The sequence below is a fragment of the Ceratotherium simum genome, chromosome 7 (assembly GCF_057802395.1).
Source record: "Ceratotherium simum simum isolate JZ-2026a chromosome 7, ASM5780239v1, whole genome shotgun sequence".
Lineage (NCBI taxonomy): Eukaryota > Metazoa > Chordata > Mammalia > Perissodactyla > Rhinocerotidae > Ceratotherium > Ceratotherium simum.
Window position 1 is genome coordinate 33,546,178 of NC_141906.1, and position 15,918 is coordinate 33,562,095.

General features: G+C 40.9%; 1 protein-coding gene across 1 annotated transcript in view; it reads right to left on the reverse strand.

Annotated features, from left to right (window-relative positions):
* Nucleotides 1–5,251, reverse strand: part of GDPD4 (glycerophosphodiester phosphodiesterase domain containing 4) — a 113,058-nt gene extending 107,807 nt beyond the window's left edge. Inside the window, exons 1-2 of the mRNA XM_087433489.1 lie at nt 4,033–5,251; nt 1,272–1,375 (exon numbers count right to left, since the gene is read on the reverse strand). Coding sequence (XP_087289615.1) covers nt 1,272–1,375; nt 4,033–4,083 — 155 coding nt within the window. The 5' untranslated portion in view covers nt 4,084–5,251. The remainder of the gene's footprint in view (nt 1–1,271; nt 1,376–4,032) is intronic.
* Nucleotides 5,252–15,918: the final 10,667 nt, after the last annotated feature.

Consider the following 15,918-nt stretch of genomic DNA (forward strand, 5'->3'; position numbering starts at 1 on the left):
ATAAAGCTTTGAAACTTATTCAATGATTAAAATAAAACAAATTCTATCTAGAAATTCATAAAAATTATTCAAAATTAGAATAATTAATGCTATCAATGGCAGGTTAAAATAGAAACTCGCATATACCTCTGTTGTGAATCGAAATTGCTACAACCTTTTGAGAAAGTACTTTGGCAACAGGCATAATATTTATTAGAATTTCATGAAGGTTTATTCTTCTTGACTCAATAACGCCACTTGTGGGAATCTATTCTAAGAATACAAGTCAGAATCCAAAGATTTCTCTGCACTCTTATTTTACAAAAAGAAGAAAATTGGAAACACTTATAATGCTTAACAATAAAAAGTGGATAAGTGTATTATAGCATCTTCATGTCATGAAATATTTTGAAACCATTTTAAATGATGTTCATTAAGAGTTTTAATAATTTGTCAAAATGTTTGCAATTATTTTAAGTGAAAAGGAAAAGCAAAATTATATATATGGTATGAGCATAATAATATAAAAACAAGCATAGAAAAAAAAGGCTGGGAAATATACCAACACGTGATTGTCACTAGAGAATAAGCCTAAGCAGATTTTTGTATTTTCTAATTTTCTGCATTTTCTACATTTAAAATAACAAACCATATTTCACTTCTATAGAGGGAAAAATAAACTGTGTTCCATTTTTTTTAAAGCCTCATACTGAAACATACCCCTACCTCCCCTGAATACCAAATAATGGGTAAGATTTGCAACAATCAGGCCAGAGAAACTGCTGGGAGTAGTCCAGGAATGGAATTTGGCCATGCAAGAGTGCTGAGAAGGGACACCTTCTGTGTTCAGAGTCCTAGGAAACTCGCTAAGGACAGAAGGAAGAGGCAGAGGCTGGAGGTGAGGAAGAGACATCAGGGTTTGTGGACAGAGATCATGAAGACCAACTGGAGGAGGCATCAGTAACCCAGACAAAAGACTGAGGAACCAACGTCAGAGAGTCATCTGAATAGATGGACTGGGGATACTGGAAGCAGAGAGAACGCTTCCCACTGAGCCAGATTTGGTCTAAGTGTGAGAGTGAGCACAAGTGGAAGGGAACTATAATAGGTGAGGGTGCTGAGCATCCTTATCCTACCCCAGAGTCAGGCTTTTCATCCACCAGCTGTGCAAAGACCAATTTTGGCCACCCTCCCTCTTATGCTACCAAATCTTTTCAACCTGAGGTAGGATCTAGGTGGCTATCAGACCAAAGAGCTCTTACATAAATGAAAATACAAAAACTTAAACTCACCAGTCAAAGCCAAAGTATTCGTTTGAGGTTTCTATCCACACGTAGAGCAAAACCACAGACAAGCAAAATGAAATAACCAGAAATGGGTAGAATAACTGCTCTTTCTGGGAAGAGAAAGAAGTTTAATTTGGCTCCATTTATCCATGTTACTTCAGAAACATCTGTATCTACTTGCCAAAGGTCTGTACAGTTGCCGTGCCATGCATCACCCTCCTCAGGCTAGAGTGAACAGTGTATTCTTTTTACCCCTATGGAATAATGGATAAGCCTGTTTATAACACTTATTACACTGAACTGCAATTGTGTGTTTATATGCTTGCATCTGATGTAACAGTTTCTTCTTTGAGGAAAAGGAACTTGCGTTACATATCTCTGCATTGCCAATATCTAGCGTGGTTCCTTAAATGCTGCCAGCTAGCAACAATCATCTGTTGAATTCATCCACCTCTCCATCTACCAAATATTTGTTCAGTGACTCATTCATGGAGTAATTCCTTCCTTCATTCATTCATTCATTCATCATTCATCAGTTCATTTAGTCATTTATCTATCAACATTTGACACGGGGGGGGGGGCGGGGGGGGGAGCGGGTTTGAGAATAAACCTTTCTTTGAGTAGCTATTTTGTGCCAGTACAATGCTAGGGACTTCACAAGCTACTTTCATTTGTTTTATTTCTCAATATAGTCATGTAAGTTAGGTATTGTTATTGTTAACTCATTTGGCAGAAGAACTAAAGCTCAGAAAGGTAAAGTAATTGACTCAAGGTCACAGAGCCAAGAAGTGGCAGAGACACTGCCCAGATCTGTGAGCCCAAAGCCAGGATGGAGGATATCTTTAGAGCAGGTGTTCAGACGGAGCCTTGAAGGCAACCCCCTACAATAAAAACCATATCACAAACCAGCCATGCCAGAGATTGCCAAACCCTTCCCGGGGAACATTCGATTTGGGTTGCTACCTGAATTATAATCCTAACACTTCTATATCACATGAAAAAGAAATTCTGCCTCTTTGGGACACTGATTTTAATCTGTTAAAAATGGAGAGAATAATCCCTGCGCTGTCTAAATTATGGGGTTATTGTGAAGAGTAAGAACAAAGAAATAAAATCGAAAACATAGAAATGGTATTCCAAAAACATGAGAGATATTACAGGTATCATGGCACTAAAATCCCACTTCCTGAGTGTAGGAGGATGAAGAGCACAGTATTTGACTCAGGTCTTATACTCTCTACATTAAACTTGTATGGACTTTCAAAAACACATACCAGGTAGTGTCACTCCCCTGCTCAAAACCCTCCCAGAGCTTCCTATTGCATTAGAATATCATCCAGACTGCCTGCCATGGCCCACAGGGTCCCACACCATCAACCCCATGCCCATCCCTGCTCTCATCCCATTCTACACACTGACTCCATTTCCGAACTCCAGCCACAGTGACCTTCTTTCTGTTTTCAGAACGTGACCAAATCTGTTACCACCTCAAGAGCTTTGTACTTCCTTGTTCCTCTGCCTGGAATACTTTTGCCCCCAGACGTACACATGGCTGGCTCTATCTCTTTCAGAGACAGCTCACACGACACTTCTTCAAAGATGTCTTCTCTAACCATTCTCCCATCCCAGTTTCTAACACATTTTCCTATTTATTATCTTCAAAGCTCTTATCACTATCTGAAATCATCTTTCTTCATTTATTGTTTATTACCTAACTCATGCCACTGGAATGTAGGCTGCAGGAGGGCCTGAGGCCTTAGTTGGCTTTTTCACTGTGGCACATAGTAAGTGTTCAATAAACTTATTTTTGTTGAATAAATCCATTTCCTTATTTTGATTCTCATTGTTGCCACTCTTGCTCAAAAGTCTTCAAAGGCTCCCCACTGTTTAGAGGATCAAGTTCAAATATTTTAGCTTGACATAGAGATGCTTCATAATTTGATCAAAATATTCCTTTCCAATCCTATCATTTACCATTTATTCCCTTACATGTCCCTAAATTCAACACGGGAAATTCATTTTTCCCTAAACACACCACTGCATTTCTCTATCTCTGGACTTTTCACCACTTTATTCCCTCTACCCAGAATCCCCTGCACCATCATTTCTATATGTGAAAGTTTACTTCCACCAAGAATAGTAATAATAAACAGCTAACATTTATTGAGTGCTATTGTGTACTGAGCCCACTTTTTCAGTGTTTCCATATACTATCTCTTCTATCCTCATGACAAACCCTATCGGTGGGTACTATTGTTACCACCTCCATTATTTTAATGAGGAATCTGAAGCCCTAGGATGTTAATTAACTTGCCCAGGGTCCCACAGTGGTAAAGCTCTAATTTGGAGATAGTGGTGAAGCCATAAATCGAATCCAGGCAGTCTTTCCCCAGAACACAAGAACTTAGCTCTTGTGCTAAATGCTATACTCCTCCCCCTGAACAGAAATGGGGCCTTGAGAATTATCTAGTTCAATTCCCTAGCTTTAGAGAGGCTCAGAATATCACATAACCAGCCCAAGGGCAGAGTTGGAATTAGGACCCAAACATACTCCCAGGCTCTGGTCCAAGGATTTTTCCATGATACCACACTGCCTTGAATGTCACCTTTCCCATGAAACCTCCCTTTATCTTTCCTTCTATGTCCTTCTTTATAGCTCTCTTGTGACTTACTACCTCATCCCTAAGTAATAAATATCTGTTGAATCAATTCACCCTTCTCCATCTTTACCATCACTACTCCAGTCCAGGCCACCAACATCTCTTACCTTGAATACTGCTGTTGCTTTCTCTTTGAAGGCAAAGACGTCTCCTTGCATTAGTTTTGTACCTTCCAATCCATCCTCCACATGATCAAATAATCATTCCAAAACACAGCTCAGGCAACATCACTAGCTTAAAATCTTTAGAGACTCTTCACTCTCCACATGGCAGAGGTCAAATTCTTAAAACCACACATCTGTCTCATCTATCTCTCTAGCTTCATTTCCCATCACTTCTCCATTAATATCCTCTGCTCCACCTAAAATAAACCTTATACCAGTGCCCTTTGACAACTCCTCCAATAGTATTTCTTCTGCCATCCCCTATTCTTTACATATCCAATTCTTAATCATCTTTCACCTTCTAAATAAACTTATTTTCAGTTATTTTCCTCCCTTGGCACATGGATGTATGCACGTGTGCAAACACACACACACACACACACACACACACACAAAGTATAGCACTTCTCTCACTATATTGAGATTACGTGTGTACGTGTCTTTTCCTCCATAGACTGTGAATTCCTTGAGAGCAGGAACCATGCCTGAGGCTCTTCTGTTATTCCCAGTTACTAGCACAGAAGCCAAACATCTGGGCAGGAAAGGTAAAGGGGACAGAAGAATACTCCTGCCTAATCCAGGGAAGCCACCCATTTCCACCCTTTTCCCCATCTCAGGCATAAGAAATTAGTGATCCAATTGGTCAGAATCTCAGACCTTAGCTGGACCATGTTTACAAGTAAGTGAAAGTACATGATATAGCTCTCCTTTTCTCACTTCAGTGTGCTTATCATTTGGTTTTTTATATCATATAGCCCAGCAACATATGGCTTAGAGAAAGAAAGAGGCCCTCAATGAGATGAGGCCACAAGCCACCACCCAGCCTCACCCGAGTTCTTCATGAGGGAAAATCAGGCATTAGCCTGACCAATAATAACGAGCACCTTGTCTCTCACTTGTTTTTTTCCTTATAAGCATAGCTCTTTTGGGAAACTCACAATGAAGAGAGAATTAAAGATTCAGGCATTCCTGTAATCCCTAGCCAAAAACATCTCATTGTACCTAATCTTCACTTTTTCTTCAAGGTTTACTGAATGAATAAAAGCAAAAGTTAATGAATAAATAAATAAATGACATAAAAGAATAAAAGTGAAAGAAAATGAAGAAAACAAGCACATGTTTCAGTAAGGTTAACTCTGGCTCCAGAATTGTGACAGTCTTTTCCTGAAAGAGCTAGAGCCCTAGCTTGCCCAGCCCTGGAGACTCTACTGCACCCTCATGGGGGCAGGGACCAGCCCACGTTCCCCACATCTGAGAAAGTGTGGTCAGCTCCTTCCCATCTCTCTGTACCCAAGAGCAGCAGCAAATTCTATGTCTAGATTTTTTCTCCTGTTTGACTTTCCCCTTGCAGCTGTAGCAGCCAGTAATGAAGGTGACATAGCATTGGTGGTTGAAGAGGTGTACAATCCCTGGATTACGCTTTTTCTGTTTTCTTGTCTTCCGGCTCCTGGGCTCAATCCTGTTGACCTTCGTAGGCATGGTTCACCCTTCTGCTGGAATGACAAATAAAACAATCAAGATCTAGTAGCTCCTTCAAATGTTCCCCACCCTACCATTCTACAGGATATTTCATCAAAAATAGATGGAATAAAAAAAAGTTTATAATCTAGGATAATGCACTGGATTTGGTGTAGAAGAGTAGAGCTTCATCCTACCTTTCCCACTACCTTGTGGAGTGTTTACTGCAGTTATTGAACCATTGAAGGTTTAGTTTTCTTACCTCTAAAATGGGACCACATTCTCTGTTCTAGCCAACTAATAGATGCTGAAAGCATCAAATTAGATAACATATATTAACGTGTTTTATTTTATTGAGGTCATAATAGTTTAAAACATCGTGAAATTTCAGTTGTACATTATTGTCAGTCACCATATATATGTGCCCCTTTACCCCTTATGCCCACCCCCCAATCTCTTTCCCCTCTGGTAACCACTAATCTGTTCTCTTTGTCCATGTATTTGTTTATCTTCCACATACAAGTGAAATCATACAGTGTTTGTCCTTCTCTGGCTTATTTTGCTTAACATAATACCACCAAGGTCCATCCATGTTGTTGCAAATGGGATGATTTTTTTTCTTTTTTATGGCTGAGTAGTAGTCCATAATATATATCTAATGGCATATATATGCCACATCTCCTTTATCCATTCACCAGTTGACAGGCACTTGGGTTGCTTCCACGTCTTGGCTATTGTGAGTAATGCTGCAATGAACATATGGGTGCACGAGTCTCTTTGAATTGTTGATTTCAAGTTCTTTGGATAAATACCCATTAGTGGAATAGCTGGGTCGTATGGTATTTCTATTTTTAATTTTTTGAGAAATCTCCATATTGTTTTCCATAGTGGCCGCACAGTTTGCATTCCCATCAGCAGTGTATGAGGGCTCCCTTTTCTTCACATCCTCTCCAACATTTGTTGTTTTTTGTCTTGGTAATTATAGCCATTCTAACAGGTGTAAGGTGAGATCTCATCATAGCTTTGATTTCCATTTCCCTGATGATTAGTGATGTTGAACATCTTTTCATGTGCCTGTTGGCCATCTGTATACCTTCTTTGGAAAAATGACTGTCCATATCCTCTGCCCACTTTTTTATCGGGTTGTTTTGTTGTTGTTGAGTTTTTTTCTTACATTTTATTTTCAGGTGTACATCATTCTATTTCAATTTCTGCATACATTACATCATGTTCACCACCCAAAGGCTAATTACAATCTATCACCACACACATGTGCCTAATCATCCCTTTCACCCTGGATGAGTTCTTTATATATTTCGGAGATTATCCCCTTGTTGGATATATGATTTGCAAATATTTTCTCCCAGTTGGTGGGCTTTTTGTTTTGTTCATGGTTTCCTTTGCCTTGCAGAAGCTCGTTAGTCTGATGAAGTCCCATTTGTTCATTTTTTCTTTTGTTTCCCTTGCCCAAGTAGACATGGTATTTGAAAATATCCTTCTAAGACCGATGTCAAAGAGTGTACTGCCTATATTTTCTTCTAGGAGTTTTATGGTTTCACATCTTACCTTCAAGTCTTTAATCCATTTGGAGTTAATTTTTGTGTATGGCGATAAATGTGTTTTTTTTTTAATTGTAATATGCTCTTGAAATAACTTGAGAACTTAGAAGCACAGATTAAGTATATGAAAAATACAATCCTTGACTAATAAGTGACTCACACAGCTGCCTGCCCCTTCCCTTTTTCTCCTCTCCCATATGGATCAGTTAGGGTTAGCCTCAATTAAGAATGATGGAATATTCAAAATAGCAATGGCTGAGATAAGATAAGTTTATTTTTTGTTTTGCCAACAAAAAAATTTCAAAGGTAGAAAGAACAAATGTGACTTCACAATGTCATTAAGAACCCAGACATCTTCCATCTCGCTGTTCCACTGCAGCACAGGGCTTACTCCTCCGAGTCCAAAATGGCTGCTCAAGATCTATCCATCACTGCAAATTCCAATTAGCAGAAAGGAGGAAGGAACAAAGAAGGGTGCGCTCCCTTATTTTAAGGACATTTAGAGAAGTTGAACATGACATTTCACTAACAGATATGGATTTTTTTTTTCTAGTAAAAATGGACAAACAGATATTGAGGGACATCTAGCTGTCACTACCACATTTTCTCACCCCACTGTGATAGGTGAAAGTTGTTCTCATACATAGAAACTTTCAGAGAATGTGTGGAATTGGAGGGACGAAAACAAACAAGGTTAGTGTTAATGGACTTGATCCCAAGCAACACTCTCTGCCCCTGAAAACTTTCTGTTGTGCCCCAGTTTCTTTTTTCTGAAAGGCACTCTGAAAGGCACAAAGGCACTTTCTGAAAGGCCTTGAAGTCAAAGTCAGTGAAAAAGCAGAGCAGTCAACTCGAGGTAAGAAGAGTGCTGTAAACTTACATGGCAAAGGGTGTGAACACAAAGGGTGTAACTAAAGGAAGGGTGAAAATTGGGGCAAAACGGTACAATCTACCTCACTATATTACCAGCAGATCAAAAAACCTTGAGGCAAAAAGCGTAAGCAGAAATGATAAACAAATCCACAATCGTAGCGTAAGATTTAGCACACTTCTCTCAATAAAGTATATAATAAGTAGACAAAAAAGTCTATAAGAATACAGAAGATTTTAACAACTTGGTTAACAAACTAGTCTTAACATTTATAGAACACTGTACTCAATGACTGCAAAATTTTAAATGGAAATGGAACATTTTTCGAAAGTGATACTGAGCCACACAGCTGGTTTTAATAAACTTCTAAGACTTGAAATCTTAAGAGTAAATTTTCTGCCTACAGTGAAATTAAGCCAAAACAGAATCTCTGTGATTGGGAGGATGGCAAATTGTAGAATACTGAATAAAACACAGCATTTTAACCAGAATCATTACCACAACCTTGATCTTCCATATATCTACAGATCCTTTAATTTGATGTCTACCAGACAGGGTAGCCAAGTCCACGTGAAAATTCAATAAAATTTAGGGAAAGACCAATAAACACAGTTTCCCTTCCAAACCTCTTCTCTGATTTCCAAATCTATATATTCAACAGCCTAGTGAAATCTCCACTTGGATATCTCACAGGCATCTCAAAATTACTATGTCCAAACCTGAACTCTTGATTTTCCCTTCAAAACCTATTCCTCCCCAAGTCTGTCCCATCTCAGTAAAGGACACCACTGTTCACCCAGTTGCTTCAGTCGAAAACTAGCGTGTGCCTATTAGAACTGAGAAACTCGAACAAGAATTACCCTCCCACCATAAACAACTGGACAAAATACATGAAACAACTATTTTCAGACGTTGAACAACAGGCAGCGTTTGGCTGTGACGGTCAAGAGCAACACACGAGCCGAACGCCTCACACCTGCCGGGACTTCCGGACAGGCCGACCGCAGGCCAGCCCTGGACGCCCAGCCGAGCCACCCGGCCTGCCCCGGGGCTGCGGGGCTCGGTGGCCCTGTCTCCGACCGGACCAGCATAGCCGGAGGCCCTTTGGTCCCAGATTCCTCCGCCGACAAGACTGGCAGCTCCAGGTTCACTCCACATCGTCGTAGTGAGCTGACTGGGCCGAAGGGCCTCAGGTCTGGCTGCCAACTTGATAATACTAACGTAGCTTCCTATGTCTGGAAATGCTTAAGGGGAAGCACCGGGCGGGACACATTACTTACGGCAACTTCACAACCCCAAACGCAAACCTGGCTTTCCTGCCGGAGGAGACCAGCGTCTCTCAAGATGGCGGCCTGGCTGAAGGAGGCGGCCTCACGCCGCGGGCGGGTGGGAGTGGCCAGGGGCGAGGCCTCAAACTTGCCCTCAGACAGCGTGGCTGAGTTGACGGCCCGTCCAGCGTTGCCTCAGAACACGGCGTTTTAAATGTGTCTTTTAAGGTACGCTCTCTTTGGTTTTGGGTTCTTATAAAAATAACTTAAGCGTAAACTTAGTTCTCGTTAATCATTTAGTTCAGGCATTAACTATTTTTTGTATCCCAGTTATTCAGATTGTCTCATTTTTTTTTTTTTTTTTTTTACTATTTTTTGTTGTCTTTTTTCTTTTTTCCTAACCTGCTTCAAACAATGGACCTGTTTTAGCTTTGTTTGTTTCTTGTTTGATCTTTGAATCCTCCGGCTGTTTCTCTAGCTCTGACCTCATTTCTGAGCTCTAGACTCTTGGATCCAACTGCCTGCTGGTTATCTTCATCTGAACGTCCTGCTGTAGACGCCTCAAACTCAGTAAACCCTAACTTGAATTATCTTTCCCATCAAATCTGCTCCATCTCCTGTGGCTCCAAATTGGTAAATGGCAAGATGTGAACCAATGCCTCATTCTTAACTCTTCCCTTTCCTTTGCAACGCCCCGGCCCCACCCCACACTGACCAAATTCTGCTTATTATACTTCCTATTTCTCCTAGTCATTCTCTTGCTGCATTTCAATGTCTGCTGGGCCTCTAATCATCTCAATGGGTACCAACTGCTTAGTACTGCTATGGTGAGGGTTAAGGTGGTTACTGCAGTAGACTCCCCAAGAATCTCACTACTTCCAGTTTGCCTTTTCCAAAAATCTACCTTTCAAAGAGCGGCTAGTGATCTTTTATTTTTTTATTTTATTTTTTAATTTTTTTTAAATTTTTTCCCCCAAAGCCCTAGTAGATAGTTGTTATGTCATAGCTGCACGTCCTTCTAGTTGCTGTATGTGGGACTCGGCCTCAGCACGGCCGGAGAAGCAGTGCGTCGGTGTGCGCCCGGGATCCGAACCCAGGCCGTCAGCAGCGGAGCACACTCACTTAACCGCTAAGCCACGGGGCCGGCCCTAGTGATCTTTTAAAAATGCAAATCTGACCATGTTTAAATAAATTCATTCCTAAGGTTAAAGTTTAAATAAATAAAAATTCATTCCTAAGGTTAAAATTTAAGCTCTTTAAATTGGATCATGCCTTTTTCTCCAGTTTCATCCTCTCCCTACTCTCCTTCACCCCCACTCATATTGAAACTCCAGCAAAACCCAACCTCTCGTACTGCTCCCCTACCCCATTGTATATCTTCATTCATGCTGTCCCTACTGCTGGGCGTACCCACTTCCCACCCCTACCTTTTATCTGGCTAACTCTTTTTGTTGGTGTAAGACTCAGCTCAGGAAGCCTTTGATCATCACCACCCATTCCTCACCACCACACTTGGTTAAGTACTTCCTCCTCTTGTCCTTTTTGTTTCTGTGAATAAACCTCTTCCTACTCTATTAGCTGCGCTGATTATAATTACCTATTTTGTTTTGCCGAGGTTTTCATTTCTGCTTCCTCCTCTAATTGTTATCTATTTGAGGGTGAGGCCATATCTAACTCATCTCATTCCCAGTGCTTACCACAATGCTTGGCATAATTGGTTGACTAAATAAACAGCCAGAAGCTACAGACCCATCAACCCCTAAGCTGAACTAGACCGTTAGGCTGCATTTTTTCTGACCTAGCTGAATTCCCTACAGTGTCCCTCCCAATAACTAGTTGAGAGGACTTGACCCTAGTCCAAAAGAGAGAATGGTAGCTTGGATTGGAGTGGTAATAGTGTAGAGGAAGAAAAGTAGATTAATCCTTGAGATGTTTACCCTCTCCCTCCAAATTTCCTTTCTGGGACCCTAGCTTAACCCTTGGCATAGCAATGCTAAACTGGGTGGCACCCACTGAGATTAGGTAGCAATCAAGGGATTAAGCAGTCTTTGTGATAGCAAGATTTTCTGAAACTCCATTCTTACTTCTTCTTTGGAGACTTTTTCGTCTTCTCTTATCAACAGAAGGAGAAACAAGCTCTGGAGGTTGGTCCCATGTTTAAGTAAATGCAGGCCCGATCCTATCACTTCTGATTTTAAAGCAGAAGCAAGACAAATGAAACTAAAGCATACAAAACAGAATATAAAAAAGGGTACCAAAGAGCTTATCACATAAGTCTAATTATAACATTCTTATTTCAAAGAACATCATCTCTGTGGGAGGCTTCAAACTTACCTGTTAAAATCAGTAATGAAAGTAGACTTGGGGACATGGTGTGGCATAAGTAAGAAACCACAGGTTCCCATTGATATCTAGGAGTGATTTTTTATCAGCTTTATTGTCCCAACAGAACTGACTCAATTTTGTAGACTCATTATTCATCTAAATAAATTGTTCTTTTGCAATGAATATTGTTCGAAGTCTGGTGGGCCCTGTCTGATCCTAGACAAAAAGTATGATGGACTCAAGTAAGATTGTGTGGAAGAACTGTTACTTCTTTAAAGACTTGTTCAAAACTGCAAACTTAAAGTTTGCTAGTCCTTTCTTCAAAACTCCACCTTCCTTCTGTAGACTAGGGGCTCTTAGTCCAATAGTTTCCGTAAGAAGTAAGCCGACCTGAGATAAAGTTTTTTTCTAGTGATCATTTTTACACTATCATCTTATGGAGAATTCTGCTAAAAACAACATAAGAGAGTTTGCAGTTTGCTATAGGGCATAAAGCCTGTATCAAATATTTTGCAAACATATTCACACAGACACACACTCACAAGTCATTTGCTATTTAAACATCTAGGATGGCACATGGTCACGTAGGCCTTTGTGTATAGGAGAGGTTTCTCAGCAAAATGTAAGAAGCAAAAAAAACCAAAAAACAAAAAACACAGCCAATTCCTTACTTTCTCTGCAGCCTAAAGTCTAGGCAATAGCTATCCCAACCTTTTTGTAGCTTTCTCATTATTGTAAGAGCAATTTTATCACTCACTGCTTGTCTGAAGAATGAGTAAATAGTTAAGGGTTGTTTTAAGTACCAGTTATCTAAATCTGCAAAATGATAAAATTGACACAAAGAAAGGGAAAAATTCAAGACCTATGGATATGTGTCACCTCAGTAGTTGAGTGCCAGCTTCTGATTTCTCTTTCTTGGCAGCATGCTGGGGCCTAATGCCAGGCTCTAGTCAACTGTATGGCAGTGTATCAAGCCCAAAACTTGGACATTATCTTTGCTAAATTCATATTATATTCCTGTTTTAACAAGCGTCCTTTTTTTGTGTGTGTGAGGAAGATCAGCCCTGAGCTAACATCTGCCAATCCTCCTCTTTTTGCTGAGGAAGACTGGCCTTGGGCTAACATCCATGCCCATCTTCCTCCACTTTACATGGGGTGCCAGCACAGCATGGCTTGACAAGCGGTGCGCCAGTGCGCACCCAGGATCCGAACCGGCAAACCCCGGGCTGCCGCAGTGGAGCGCGTGCACTTAACCGCTTGCGCCACCGGGCCGACCCCTTAACAAGCGTCCTTTTTATTAAAAGTAATGAATCTCCTTTCAAGTGAAAGGTCATTGAAATTAATATTTTTGCTTTGAATACACTTATAATGAAGAAAAATTGAACAAGTCTGAAAGAGATACTAAATACTAATATTAGGGCTTAATCCCTTAGCAACTTGGCAGGAAAAAAAAAAAAAAGGAGGCCCAGACTTTTGAACAGAGTAGCCTCAAGCTGCCTCAAATGGATAGAAGTTTTTATCAACATTTGATTGACCTTTGATCTATGGCCAGAAACCAGGTATTGGCTAAAATGCTTAAATACAACTTAGACTCCTAGTCATTGATTCTTCTATCAAACCTCCATTTTAGTGCCAGTAAAAGAATCAGAGTTGGCATAAAATCTCCTGACAAACCAGGTAATTACAAGCATTGTAACACAGGACTGCATTTGCTATGTATCAGGGATTGTGGTAAATGCTTTGCATACATTATTTTATTTTCTCAGAATCTTAGAGGTAGATACTATTATTGTACTGATTTTACAAATCGGGAAACTGAGGCTTAGAAAGGTTAAGTAACTTCTCCAAGGGCACACATACCTGTGACAGAGCCAAAAATTAAATACGGCCCATTTGAATCCTATTACATTATGCTGCTTTGTTTCTTCTAGACCTGTGCTATTTAATAAGGTAGCTACTAGCCACGTGTGGCTATTTAAATTTAAATTAATAAAAATTAAATAAAATGTAAAAGTCAGTTCCTCAGTCACTAACCACATTGGACAGTGCTGGTCTAGAGTCACAAGTAGCTGGGATGCCCTCTCTCTTTTCTGATTGTCTTGACGTGAGTACAGCCATGTTTGGCCATTCCATTGACCTACAGCCACCAGCACACAAAGAAATATAAAGCTGCTTTCTGTGTGGTGGGAACTGACCTTTCTCCCAGGAACTGGCCCTTCTCCCACAGAGATAGTTGCAATTTGTAAGATTACAAGACTCTTTGGGCGTCGTAGCTCGGGACGGACTGGCCATCTGTGCCAGGCTGGGATGATAGCCAGGGGGCTCAGTGCACGTACGCAACTGATAACCACTTGTACATGGGAACACCAAGTGCTTACTCTGCAAATGCTTACTCTGGAGATTACTGATGCTGTATAAACTGCTGGAAACTGAGGCCTGGTGAGAGTCTCACCTGTGGAGGGGACGCCTTGCCCAGGACCTCTGACGATCAGACTCCTGCCTAGCCGTGTCAATTGAAGGGACTGTCCTCGGCGCAGGGGCGTGGATGTTGTGAGTAACCAATCTGATGTTTCTCTCTCAGTCAACCTGGTGTTTCTCTTTCCAGTTGATTTGTGTTATTTCCCTTCAGTCGATCTGGTGTTTCCCTTTCTGATCGATTTGTGTCATTTACTTCTTGTTATTTGACCTATTCAGATCTGTTTGCAGACTATCACCTTTATTCTCCTCTATATAATAAAATATACATTCATTTGGGTTGGAAAGTTTCTTTTTTACATCTCTGATCGAATCCACTGAACCTCTCAAAACATAATTGGCACTGTGAGCAGGGTTCGATTAAGGAGATGGCTTTCTTGTGCAAATGAAAGGTAACTGAAACCAAGATGGAAAAAATTCCAGGATGGGAGGACCCTCCCTTTTGTACTCTGGCTGGGGAGTGGGCTTGTAGGTCAGGATTGTGTGAATCTTGGGATGTTCATCTGCGACAATATAAACCATTGGATGTGACCAAAGCTTTGCAGACGGTGGAAAGAAAAAAGAAAAATGATGTTTCTTTTCTGGCACGGCGAGGTTGGGGTTTTTTGACTGCTTATCGTCGGGCTGTAGAAGATAGGGATAAGATACAAAGGGAGAAGGTACTCTTGGAAAAAGAAGTTTCAGATTTGCAGTCCCAGCTGACATCCCCCCAAAATAGGAACTCTTTCCTTGCCCTAAGCCTGGCGTTCTAGTTTTATTTGGCCCCTCTTATGTGACAAATAGAGAGCCTAAATATATATCCAATAATAATTTGGCGAGCCATCCGGAAGGCTCTTTGCCCATGGCTCGGCGGCCCTGGGCCGTCTGGGATGTCCTGGGAAACAGTCCAGCAGCTGCCTAGGTGATTTTCCCTAGGGACTGCTCCCAGTGCTTTCCATCTGACCTGGCACCGCTGACCCTAGACACATTTTCTTATGGCAGGGAAACAGGCTCTAGAATTGTTTGTTTGTTTGTTTGTTTTTGCTTACACCGTGAACTCCCTTCCCCTCCATCTGGGGTCCTATCTCTTTGAGAGGCAGGGCTATCCCTACTGAAATGGAAATAATTATAAGACTTTTACCCAAAATCTGTTGGATGCACCTATCTGTTCTGTTTGGGATCCCATTTGACTGTCTGTTCTGTATGTTTCTAATTCTGAAGGGGGGGAATTCCATTTGTCCCCAAGAAAAGCCCTCTGGGCCACCTCTTGGATCAATGGGCTATATTCAGCGATAAGCCCATATCCAAGAAGAAGATGATTTTCTTTGTAACACCACATGGCCACAATATTCTTTAGACTCCAGAGAAAAAAAAGACAGATAATTATGGTGCCAAAACACAATTGTTACTGTATTTCATGTTGATGTTCACAGTTCTTTAATTTCTACAGAACAAAAATATAACTCTTATGCTGATCAGCTGGTGCAGATTCGTGCAACACACAACCCAGGCTTAGGACAATGGGTCCACGAAAAGAGTGGACACTTGGGAGAACAAGCTTCATACAGGTGGGCACAACAGAGGGGAGTCTTTGTCACCCATGATGATATTGCCACTGCAGTACAACAATGTCAATTATGCCAACAGTTAAATAAATGGGGAGTTCCACACCCCTACCAAGGTCATATCCAAAAGGGATTATTTCCCGCCCAGACGTGGCAAATAGATTTTATTGGACCATTGCCAAATTCTTGTGGATATATTTATGCCTACACTGCTGTTGATACATATTCTGGTTATTTATTAGCTGTGCTGGCTAAGGCAGCCACCCAACAGAGTGCCATAAAATTATTAGATACAATTAAGTTATACACCAAGGCAGATTTAGAGTGAC